A 13008-nucleotide genomic window follows, 5' to 3' on the forward strand; every position below is an offset into this window, starting at 1 on the left:
AAGAATCAACAGAACCAAAAGTTGGTTCTTTGAGAAAATCAACAAGATAGATAAACCCTTAGCCAGACTAAAGAGAGGGCACAGAGAGTGTGTCCAAATTAACAAAATCATAAATGAAAAGGGAGACATAACTACAGATTCATAGGAAATTAAAAAAATCATCAGATCTTACTATAAAAGCCTATATTCAACAAAACTTGAAAATCTGCAGGAAATGGACAATTTCCTAGACAGATACCAGGTACCGAAGTTAAATCAGGAACAGATAAACCAGTTAAACAACCCCATAACTCCTAAGGAAATAGAAGCAGTCATTAAAGGTCTCCCAACCAAAAAGAGCCCAGGTCCAGACGGGTTTAGTGCAGAATTCTATCAGACCTTCATAGAAGACCTCATACCAATATTATCCAAAGTATTCCACAAAATTGAAACAGATGGATCACTCCCGAATTCCTTCTATGAAGCCACAATTACTCTTATACCTAAACCACACAAAGACCCAACAAAGAAAGAGAACTTCAGACCAATTTCCCTTATGAATATCGATGCAAAAATACTCAATAAAATTCTGGCAAACCGAATCCAAGAGCACATCAAAACAATCATCCACCATGATCAAGTAGGCTTCATCCCAGGCATGCAGGGATGGTTTAATATACGGAAAACCATCAACGTGATCCATTATATAAACAAACTGAAAGAATAAAACCACATGATCATTTCATTAGATGCTGAGAAAGCATTTGACAAAATTCAACACCCCTTCATGATAAAAGTCCTGGAAAGAATTGGAATTCAAGGCCCATACCTAAACATAGTAAAAGCCATATACAGCAAACCAGTTGCTAACATTAAACTAAATGGAGAGAAACTTGAAGCAATCCCACTAAAATCAGGGACTAGACAAGGCTACCCACTCTCTCCCTAGTTATTCAATATAGTTCTTGAAGTTCTAACCAGAGCAATCAGACAACAAAAGGAGGTCAAGGGGATACAGATCGGAAAAGAAGGAGTCAAAATATCACTATTTGCAGATGATATGTTAGTATATTTAAGTGATCCCAAAAGTTCCACCAGAGAACTACTAAAGCTGATAAACAACTTCAGCAAAGTGGCTGGGTATAAAATTAACTCAAATAAATCAGTAGCCTTCCTCTACACAAAAGAGAAACAAGCTGAGAAAGAAATTAGGGAAACGACACCCTTTATAATAGTCCCAAATAATATAAAATACCTCGGTGTGACTTTAACAAAGCAAGTAAAAGATCTGTACAATAAGAACTTCAAGACTCTGAAGAAAGAAATTGAAGAAGACCTCAGAAGATGGAAAGATCTCCCATGCTCATGGATTGGCAGGATTACTATAGTAAAAATGGCCATTTTACCAAAAGCGATCTACAGATTGAATGCAATCCCCATCAAAATACCAATCCAATTCTTCAAAGAGTTAGACAGAACAATTTGCAAATTCATCTGGAATAACAAAAAACCCAGGATAGCTAAAACTATCCTCAATAATAAGAGGACTTCAGGGGGAATCACTATCCCTGAACTCAAGCAGTATTACAGAGCAATAGTGATAAAAACTGCATGGTATTGGTACACACAGACAGACAGATAGACAAATGGAACAGAATTGAAGACCCAGAAATGAACCCACACACCTATGGGGACCTGATTTTTGACAAAGGAGCCAAAACCATCAAATGGAAAAATATAGCATTTTCAGCAAATGGTGCTGGTTCAACTGGAGGTCAACATGTAGAAGAATGCAGATTGATCCATGCTTATCACCCTGTACAAAGCTTAAGTCCAAGTGGATCAAGGACCTCCACATCAAACCAGACACACTCAAACTAATAGAAGAAAAACTAGGGAAGCATCTGGAACACATGGGCACTGGAAAAAATTTCCTGAACAAAACACCAATGGCTTATGCTCTAAGATCAAGAATCGACAAATGGGATCTCATAAAACTGCAAAGCTTCTGTAAGGCAAAGGACACTGTGGTTAGGACAAAACGGCAACCAACAGATTGGGAAAAGATCTTTACCAATCCTACAACAGATAGAGGCCTTATATCCAAAATATACAAAGAACTCAAGAAGTTAGACTGCAGGGAGACAAATAACCCTATTAAAAAATGGGGTTCAGAGCTAAACAAAGAATTCACAGCTGAGGAATGCCGAATGGCTGAGAAACACCTAAAGAAATGTTCAACATCTTTAGTCATAAGGGAAATGAAAATCAAAACAACCCTGAGATTTCACCTCACACCAGTGAGAAAGGCTAAGATCAAAAACTCAGGTGACAGCAAATGCAGGCGAGGATGCGGAGAAAGAGGAACACTCCTCCATTGTTGGTGGGATTGCAGACTGGTACAACCATTCTGGAAATCAGTCTGGAGGTTCCTCAGAAAATTGGACATTGAACTGCCTGAGGATCCAGCTATACCTCTCTTGGGCATATACACAAAAGATGCCCCAACATATAAAAAAGACACGTGCTCCACTATGTTCATCGCAGCCTTATTTATAATAGCCAGAAGCTGGAAAGAACCCAGATGCCCTTCAACAGAGGAATGGATACAGAAAAGTGGTACATCTACACAATGGAATATTACTCAGCTATCAAAAACAATGACTTTATGAAATTCATAGGCAAATGGTTGGAACTGGAAAATATCATCCTGAGTGAGGTAACCCAATCACAGAAAAACACACACGGTGTGCACTCATTGATAAGTGGCTATTAGCCCAAATGCTTGAATTACCCTAGATGCCTAGAACAAATGAAACTCAAGACGGATGATCAAAATGTGAATGCTTCACTCCTTCTTTAAAAGGGGAACAAGAATACCCTTGGCAGGGAATAGAGAGGCAAAGATTAAAACAGACACAGAAGGAACACCCATTCAGAGCCTGCCCCACATGTGGCCCATACATATACAGCCATCCAATTAGACAAGATGGATGAAGCAAAGAAGTGCAGACCGACAGGAGCTGGATGTAGATCGCTCCTGAGAGACACAGCCAGAATACACCATATACAGAGGCGAATGCGAGCAGCAAACCACTGAACTGAGAGTAGGACCCCTGCTGAAGGAATCAGAGAAAGAACTGGAAGAGCTTGAAGGGGCTCGAGACCCCATATGTACAACAATGCCAAGCAACCAGAGCTTCCAGGGACTAAGCCACTACCTAAAGACTATACATGGACTGACCCTGGACTCTGACCTCATAGGTAGCAATGAATATCTTAGTAAGAGCACCAGTGGAAGGGGAAGCCCTGGGTCCTGCTAAGACTGTACTCCCAGTGAACTAGATTGTTGGGGGGAGGGCGGCAATGGGGGAGGACGGGGAGGGGAACACCCATAAAGAAGGGGAGGGGGAGGGATTAGGGGGATGTTTGCCCGGAAACTGGGAAAGGGAACAACACTCGAAATGTATATAAGAAATACTCAAGTTAATAAAAAAAATAAAAAATAAATAAATAAAAACACTAAAGAAGTCTTCTGTTTGCCTACATCGCATCACTACGAGACAGTACATCTTCATAGATCTGCAGAGATCTGCTCCAAAGGGGTGGGCTAATACCCTGTGATTGTTATATGTGTTTAATAACAACAGGAAAAAGCATATTAATAGCTGGAATCTTTCCTGAAATGAATTCTCTTGGGCCTTGTCTATAAAGCAAATCTGTCTTGGATTATAATCTGAAGCAGACCATCTCAGGAAGATCACCTGCTACTTATTAGTTTCTCCTGACAACAATATATATATATATATATATATATATATATATATATATATATATATATATATATATATATAAATGAAGGCTAAATGAGAGGCTCATTTAATTACAAAGTCTATACAGTATCGATAATATATATGTATAAAATCTGATATATTATTAACATTTCAATCAGTCAAATTCCTTAGAGAAGGTTTTTAAGAACCTGACAACCAGATACCCTAATGTTTCTAGTCAAGGAAAAGGACCAAAGAAAAGCAATACACACACAGGGTGTCTTCTATAGCTCTATCTTTACAATAGTAGAAATAATTATGTCTGTCTCAGAGGTTCTGTTCAAAGGTTATGAATTATAACATGATACCAAACAGCCATTACATAATAGAACAACATTCCTTACATATGGAATAATATTCAAAGTGCAAATATCAGGTTGAGGATTATTGTCAATGATGTAAATTTGTTTCCAAAGCTGATGGATATGTGCATAAATGTTTTTATGAGTTGATTCATCTAGAGTGAAACGTATTAAACTAGACAAAGTGCTTGATAAGAGGTACCTAGAGGGTTAGGGGATGGAGGGAACAAAGATTTGTGTATTTCAAGTGAGACTTTAAGCACGCTCATGTTGCTTCCCATTCTCGAACACTGTCAGGATCTATCAGTTGAGTATTATATTCTGTGATTTAGGAAAACAAGTTAAGGGGCTTTTACTCAGGAAAACCCAGACAAGAAGGCACAGATATGCTATCACAAACATAAAGAGTCAAAGGGAAGCTTGAAAGTTAACTAAGCATGCAGGGGATGAAAGAGGTACCTGGAGACAGGAATGCATGTGTGGTAGGACCTTCCCCTAATAAATAAACATTACAAGGAGAGTATGTAGTAATCACTGGATGAGCAGTTGATGTCTGTATGCAGGTAAAGACTGGCACAAGATAAAGCAAAGCCTGTGATTGGGCAGTGAAGAGGTAAGGCAGGGGCAGAGATTTTGTAAGGCAGGAGAGAGGAAAAGAAAGAGAAGAACCGAGGAGGAGGAGAAGGACAACCCGGATCTGTGTGGCCTTTAAGGAACACAGGTAGTGGGTTGGGGATTTAGCTCAGTGATAGAGCACTTGCCTAGCAAGCGCAAGGCCCTGGGTTCGGTCCCCAGCTCAAGAGAGAGAGAGAGAGAGAGAGAGAGAGAGAGAGAGAGAGAGAGAGAGAGAGAGAGATATTGGGGATTTAGCTCAGTGGGAGAGCGCTTGCCTAGGAAGCGCAAGGCCCTGGGTTCGGTCCCCAGCTCCGAGAAAAAGAACCAAAAAAAAAAAAAAAGGAACACAGGTAGTTATGAATATTTCATAAGGATGGATTTTTATAGGACAATTTGTCTTACCTAGGTGGGCGGCTTATATCATTATCAATTGGTTGTGAGTTTATTGTGTGGATGTTTTGTGGAATGAGAATTTAAGATATAAATCTGATTGCTAAATTATAAGCTTATCGACTTTTGATTTTAATGGGCTGCATGGAGTTGTGACTATAACCACAGTGGGTGGACGCTGGGAATGTGAGCAGAGTCTGCAGCAAGAGAGTTGTAAGAGGGAGGCTGCTGCCCGCGGCTCAGAGAGTAGCCTGTGGCAGCCTGTGATGGAGATTGGGAGCTTAGTTGGTGAAATGCTTTGCTAACTGAGATGAAAATACCCCGCAGATGACATGTGACCCTTCTGTGTCGGTACAGCGTGGGAAGGTGTATTGTTTTTTAATATTTAAGGCTACACAAGTAGGCAGGAATTCCAGGTCAGAAAGAGGAAGAGAAGGCAGAAGAGAGGATCGGCGCTGGATTTGGACTGGGGAGAGCAAGAAAGGCAGAAGCAAGAGAGGCAGACAGAATGTAGGAGGCCAGAGGCTGTTGTTTCGAGTGGCAGATCTGCAAGGATCCATCACCAGAAAATTTCTAACAGAATAGTTTGTAAAATTAGGATGCTGGAATCTGCACCCAGTGATTGTGTTACCTGTTAATTCTAAACTAAGATTGTGTGATGTTTTCCTTCACACAGCGACTCAACTGAGTTCCAGAGAAATGTACAGCAGAGTGTGGTGTACAAGGGTGCATTCCAGCCAGCTACGGGAATTTGGAAGCTCAGAGTGTGCGTGGCTCCAGCCAGCAATGGGAATTTAATGGGATGGGAGGAGAGAACCCTGGTTAAAAGTAAAGAGTGTGTCTCGGCCTGTCCACTGGGCTGGAAACAGGCAGTGGCCGTCTGCCAGTGCTGGCCAACATTAACCCGGGCTGTTTTTTGTTTTGTTTTTTTGGGTTTTTTGTTTTGTTTTAATATTTCATGCTGCAGGACTGTTAGACAAACAAAGCTGGAAGAACTAAAAAAAGTGAGGAGAGTGAAAAAAAGAAACTCTGAACAGCAGGAACTGCATGGTCTTACAGAGCAAAGAGCTATAGGGAAATGACTGTACTATGTCAACAGTGTAGACATTCACCTTCCATCAACATTTTTACTTCACCTATCCATTACAGTAATAGAGGCCCCAAGCATTAGAATTTCCTTCAAAGAGTGAGGATGCGCCACCTTCAGATTCCTGGGCTCTAGAGATTGACCCCAGTAGAGTCTGAGTTTCCAAGTAGGGTAACCTGGCTCACAGCAAAAACTACATGTGCATATATCCTGGTCTCTGTTTTACCCTTTCTAAATATACAAAAAATTTAACACTTGTGGTGGTTTGAATATACTTGGCCCATGGAAAGTGGCACTAGTAGGAAGTGCTACCTTGTTCTAGTCAGTGTGGCCTTACTGGAGGAAGCATGTTACTATGTAGGTGGACTTTCAGGTCCTATGCTTAAGTTCCACCCAGGGTGGAAGGGTGTCTCCTTCTGACTAGCTTTGGAACAAGATTTAGAACTCTCATCTCCTTCTTTCAAACCATGTGGGCCTAAAGACTGCCATGCTTGCTGCCAGGATGATAATGGACTGAACTTTTTCAAGTGTAAGTCAGCCCCGATTAAATGTTTTCTTTTATAAGAGTTGCCTTGGTCATGGTGTCTCATCCTAGCAATAAAACCCTAAGATTGCACCGAACCATGTAAGGCAAAGAGAGATTGATAGTTTCTTTTTCACTAATACTTAATGACAACCATAAATGAATGATTAGAAACTTTACACTGGCTTCTTATCGCCATATTTCTATAAAGTGAAGTCACTTAAAACTGTCATGATTGAAGGAAGAGGAGGAGCAAGTGGTGAGCAAAGCAGAAGGTGGCAGAGAAATGTACATGGTGCAGAGAGGAATCAATCATTCAAGGAGCGTCATCGGCCTGAAGAAGGTTAGGAAGGCTACTCCAGGGCAGGAAGTCCCTGATTCAGGGTATTCAAGAAGGTACAGTTGTCTCAAAAAGTGAGATTTTTCGGGCATTGTATTATAAAATCTGTAAGAATTCTAAGAAGTACCATATTCCCTAAGCACAGAAACATGAATGCTTTCTACTTTCGTTTCTGTGTTTCTGCGATATCATCCTAGAAGCTATGTGTACATAAAAGTTGGTAAGAGCTCTCACTTCAATCACTGTATCCCCAACACCTAACCTACTACTAGGCCTTTATAGAAATCAGTAGATGTTTATTGAATGGAATTGGTAATAATTAAGATAAAAAACACACCATTCTCAAAATTGCATCTAACTGACAAACTTAAACTACACTGCAGTTTCGTTATTCCACCCTATGCTGGGCACTTAGCTGGTCACCTATGTCCAAACTGTGTTAGGTTCCATGCTCACAGGGACGCTCACGCTCACGGGGATGCTGACTCCTTCCCCTGCTCATTTCACAAAAGAGAGGTCAAGTAAACTTGCAGGCAAATAACACCAAGGGGAGACAGCATCAGCAGTTTTTCAGGGAAGTTGAAGTGTGCTTAAGTAAGAGAGCCCTAACTCTGTTTAAAACACAGCAAACTTGAGGTAGAAAGGCAGCCCATGGTCAAGAGTGCTTGGTACTTTTGCAGGATTGAGTTCATTCTGAGCTCCCATATCATGCAGCTGACAACTGTCTGTAATTTTAGCTCCAGGGGATCTGACACCTCTGGCCTCTGGAGGCACCTGGACTCATGTACACACACACACATACACACACATACACACACACACACACACACACACACACACACACACACACACGCTCACAGAGAAAGAGATAGAGACAGACAGAGAGACAGACAGACACACAGACAGAGACAGAGAATAAAATAAATGCTCTAAAACTGGCAACCAATAGAGCAGAAAGGAGTCTTAGGTGAGAAGTATATAAAGTTTAAAAAATAAAGAAATAATTTATATATTAAAGGAAATAAAAAAATAAAACCATTAAATGATATGAGAAAATATAACATTTAAGATACCCAATGTCATGGATTTGCTGTACAATTACAATACAACGTAGTACAGATGGAAAACCCCATTTACTTGCCCTTCAAGAGCATATAACAGAAAATAATCTATGTAAGTTGAGAAACAATAGTTAGCTAAAGCAATATTCATACCAAATATATTTTTGACTGCAATGTTATAAATTAGAAGTAAATTTGTTTAAGAGAAACATTAGACTTTGAAAAATAGATTCCAAGGAAGCAATTACAAATGGGCAGACAAATGTAAAGCAGACAGAATGGGTGGTCCTACAGACAGCAGTACCCGGTGTCCACATGATGGCATTCCTGCATGTCTGTATGCTGTGTGTGCACGCGTGTCTGCAGATGAGCCAGAGTCGACACCGTGAGTCTTTCTGAGTACTCTCTCCACCTTGTTGTCTGACATCGCCTCTGGGTGAACCTGGAGCTCACCCATGGCTAGACTGGACAGCAAGAACTCCAGGGCTCTGTGAGTCTCCATCTCCTTCCCCAATGCAGGGTTACAGACACTCATCATGGTGGCCAGTTTTCATGGGGTCTGGGGGTCTGAATTCTGTTCTTGAAGCTTATAGAGCAAGAGATTACTGACTGAGCCATTTCCCTACTCCATAGTTATGTTAATTTTTAAAAAGTCTTAAAAGCAAGATTCACAAATTTATAAAGACCTCCAAAGGAAAGCCACATGAATACAGGAATTCAAGGCATTACCTGCTCTCGGTCCTTCCTCATCCCTTGACAGTTGACCTGCCTTGTTTTCTTTGTGCACGTTACACTGAACTTAAATGTCCATCTGGTTACGCGCATGCATGCACACTCAGACACGCACACACACACACACACACACACACGTCATTGGCTAGCTTCCCTATATGAGAGGGTGTAATTGCTCTTCCTGAAGAATTTATAATGCAATGGTATTTAAAGCATACAAAAATGGAACACTTCCATCTCAGCAAGGAATTATACTCTGGTAAAGCTCTTCTGAAAGATGGTGCTGTCCACCATGGTAGAAGGATGGAGACACCAGTGTTGCCAGCAGGCCTGAGGAGATCCGAGAACCTTTAGGGACATTCACGTTGGCAAAACTGGGACTTTGTCCACCCTGCAGAAACTAGTTTTATGATTCCCGCATTGGAATCTGGTTAAAACGTTTTAGCTTTAGATTTAAAAGCAGAAATCAGAAAAGAGGGAGGCCCTCAGGAGGAAGACACACCTGAGAGTAAGGTCCTCACCACACATAAGTGCTCATTTCCTCAGTCATGAAAGACTTAAGAGTGAAACAAAATGGTGACATAGTAATGACACCATAGGCACGTGGTAATTGTGTCACTGCTGTGGGGTCTGTCACAGAGGGAGACTGTTTTTCAGGCACAGCAATATGAAACCACAGGGAACTTTGGAAAATTGACTGAAAAGCACCACAACACCCACACTTTCTGCAGAAGATGTCCTGGAGAGCAGGGTCCAATCTTACTAAATGGTTAAAGATGTTGTTTGCTGTCGATTGCTCCCCTTCACATGTTCTGTGATATTTTCTTCCTTCAGAAGCAAGTTCTCATTATTGTGCATGTTTCTTAAAATACATGTGAGGTTTACTGACAATTTCATCTGCAGAATCATTTCATAGATAAATCTAACTCATTAAGTAATATTTTAATAAGAAATAAACTCTTAAATGGGCCCACACTGTACACATAAATAATCTAACGTAATCCATGGTAGTTTGACATATAGACAATAAATGTTTAAGATAAATAGAATCATGCAGTTTTATTGCCAACACACTATCACTAAGTCTTGAGGGCTTTTCCAAGTATGATAAAAATAGGTCTCTATTGACTACTCCATGTAAACTTCCACTAGTACACATGATAGCAATAGGTCTCTATTGACTAGTGCATGTAAACTTCCACTAGTACACATGATAGCAATAGGTCTCTATTGACTAGTGCATGTAAACTTCCACTAGTACACATGATAGCAATAGGTCTCTATTGACTACTCCATGTAAACTTCCACTAGTACACATGATAGCAATAGGTCTCTATTGACTAGTGCATGTAAACTTCCACTAGTACACATGATAGCAATAGGTCTCTATTGACTAGTGCATGTAAACTTCCACTAGTACACATGATAACAATAGGTCTCTATTGACTACTCCATGTAAACTTCCACTAGTACATATGATAACAATAGGTATCAAGTGGCTAGTCCACGTAAACTTTCAGTAGTATATGAGTGGTCATGTACTCACCTAATTGCATCATTGGTCTCTGAAACAGCTCTCAAATATTCTTTCAAGTAATAGTAATTAAAGCAATACTTCCGGATCCTAAAGCCACGCCATCGTCTCTGAATCTATTGTTGATAAAGAGATAAAATAAGTAAATTAAAAGGTAAAATACAGTATCGAACATCTTTCATAAGAATATACTTCTTAATACCCAAGATGATAATGTATAATAACATCTGTCAAATAAAGAATTGGACAATGCCCCAACTAGGCATCTTTTGCGACCAGGTAAAACCCCCAGTGTTAGGAATGGACTACATATTGTTCAGTCACTAGACAAAGCGTGGGCCACCCCTCTCAAACATCACAGGATGTTGCCACAGCTATTTGGTTGTTTCCCACAACCTGATAGTGAGACCTTATTGCTGAAGAAGACAAGGTTTGTGTGATGGAACACTGAAAGGTCAAACTGGTGTCCAACTAAAAGCCTCACCCCTGCTGACTAGCATTCATGATGCTGGATGGTACTCTGCACACCACTCTAGAGAAAAATAATCATCAATGTCACCTAGCTACCAACCTTGCTACTTACGACAGAGACATGGCTGCAAGATATACTGGTCTGCTAGTAGCTCAAATGAAGTAGGAGTAACGACTACTTTGATTGGCTTTCAAGATCACTCCATGAGTTGGACCTATCTTCTGACACTGCAGAAGTGACAAAGAACCTGAGACTAGATCAAGTGACCATGAGCCTTAGGGAAACCATTACTGTTTCTCTGCTGCAGGGACCTAACACCAGAATGACTCCTAATGGCACACTCTCACACCCACAGCAGAGTGCCTCCCTCAGCTCCCATCAGAGAATCTTCTTGCAGTTGATGGAGACTAATGAAGAGGCCCACAGCTGATAACGTTAGAGAGTGACAGGCTTTGGAGCATCCAGTCATTGATGGGATGTCATTATCAGAACCCTCTCCTCAAGGCTCAGAAATCTAAGTGGAAGAGGAACTAAGACGAGCTGGGAGGCAGAGGTGGTTGAATACTCCAAAGAGACAGTGGCTTCCAGATACAACCCGACTGATGCACATAGGAATTCACATAACTCTGACTGCATGTACATGATCTGAATGGGGTCAAGGAAGGAAAAACAACACCGAGAAAGGGAAGTGGACACAAAGTCCCACCCCGAACCATCTGCCATTGATAATGTGCAGGAGAGGGAGACTCAGTTTTTCCAGTGGAGTATCACTTGCTATGTCAACTTCACTTTAGGCCAGGTCCCATGCCTAGGACTAGCTCTCCAAAACTACATTGATTTCATGGTTTTGTGTGCTTTCTGTTTGTTTTGGTATTTTACTATTTGTTTTATTGATTTTCTTTTTGAAAACTTGTCTGCTTTGATTCTCTGCCTGTCTCTGTGTCTGTGTCTGTGTCTGTGTCTGTGTCTGTCTGTCTGTCTGTCTGTCTGTCTGTCTGTCTCTCTCTCTGTTGTTTTGAGGTAAGGAGGATCTGGGAGAAATTGGGGGAAGAGAAAGCATCTGATCAAAATGTATAAATAAAAACACAAAAAGCATCTTGGGGTTTTTCTATGAATATAGTTAGTATATTAGATGTAGCTGGGATGCCAATATATTTGTTATAAGATAGCACAAAGATAAAACATAACAATCCGCTATTGTAATTTGTATGTGGTTGCTGTGTGTGTATGTGTGTGTGTGGTATGTTTACATGTGCATTAGCGTGTTTCATGTGTGTGGGTACATGTGTGGGTAGATATATGTGAAGGCCAGAAGTTGAGTCAGATACTTTCTTGATCACTGTCCCCATTATTTACTGAGGCAGCCTCTCCGGCTGCAGCCAGGCTGGTGCGAGGAGTCTTAACTAGCCTGCCTTTCCCATACCCTCCCCTTCTCAAGCACTGGGGTCATAAGCATAGGCCAGCATCCCAGTGCACTTACAGAGATACTGGGGATCCACAGCCCCACCCTCATGCTTATAACGGAAGCTGCTTATCCACTGAACCGTCTTTCTGGCCATGAAGTTGCTTTCTTAGGTATTTGGTCACAGCAACAGAGAAAGCAGCGAATACAACTACTAACTGACTGGAGATTGTATTAGGTCTAATCAAAGTGAATTGCTAACTGAGGCTCTTTAAATAAAATGTTGTTTTTGTTCTTTTATTTATTTTTAACTTTTTCATTTTTTGTATTATAATTATGTAATTTCCCCTTCCCTTTCCTCACTCTAAAACCTGTTCTCTTTCAAATTCATGGTGTCTTTTTCTTAAATTGTAGTTATATATATTCACAAGGGCCTTGGTTCAAGCCTTTAGTTCCATGAATGGAAGGAAAATCCTAACAGCTAACGTTGGGTTTCCTTATTTTGTACTCTGCATAGCATCTCTCTAGTAGCCCAGGCTGGCCTGAGATTCTCTATGGAAGCCAGGCTGTCTTCAAATTGTTAGTCTTGCCTTGGTTTCTGGAGTGCTGGGCTGAAAGGTCCTGGCAACTCTGCCTGGTACTGTGTTGACCATGACTTTGAATGCGTTTTGAACCATGTTAACAATAGGTGCTGTTTGCTGACTTCTTGGGTGTCAAGTGGGACCCCAACAGTTTACT

The 13008-nt window shown here is 40.8% G+C and overlaps 1 protein-coding gene across 4 annotated transcripts in view; it reads right to left on the reverse strand.

Annotated features, from left to right (window-relative positions):
• The window catches only part of Spata17 (spermatogenesis associated 17), a 178807-nt gene that overhangs the window by 118428 nt on the left and 47371 nt on the right, over window positions 1-13008 (reverse strand). For all 4 annotated transcript variants that reach the window (XM_006250449.5, NM_001398667.1, XM_039091499.2 and 1 more), the window contains one exon: window positions 10409-10512. In XM_006250449.5, the coding sequence (XP_006250511.1) occupies window positions 10409-10512 (104 nt within the window). The remainder of the gene's footprint in view (window positions 1-10408; window positions 10513-13008) is intronic.

This window comes from Rattus norvegicus, chromosome 13, assembly GCF_036323735.1.
Source record: "Rattus norvegicus strain BN/NHsdMcwi chromosome 13, GRCr8, whole genome shotgun sequence".
Lineage (NCBI taxonomy): Eukaryota > Metazoa > Chordata > Mammalia > Rodentia > Muridae > Rattus > Rattus norvegicus.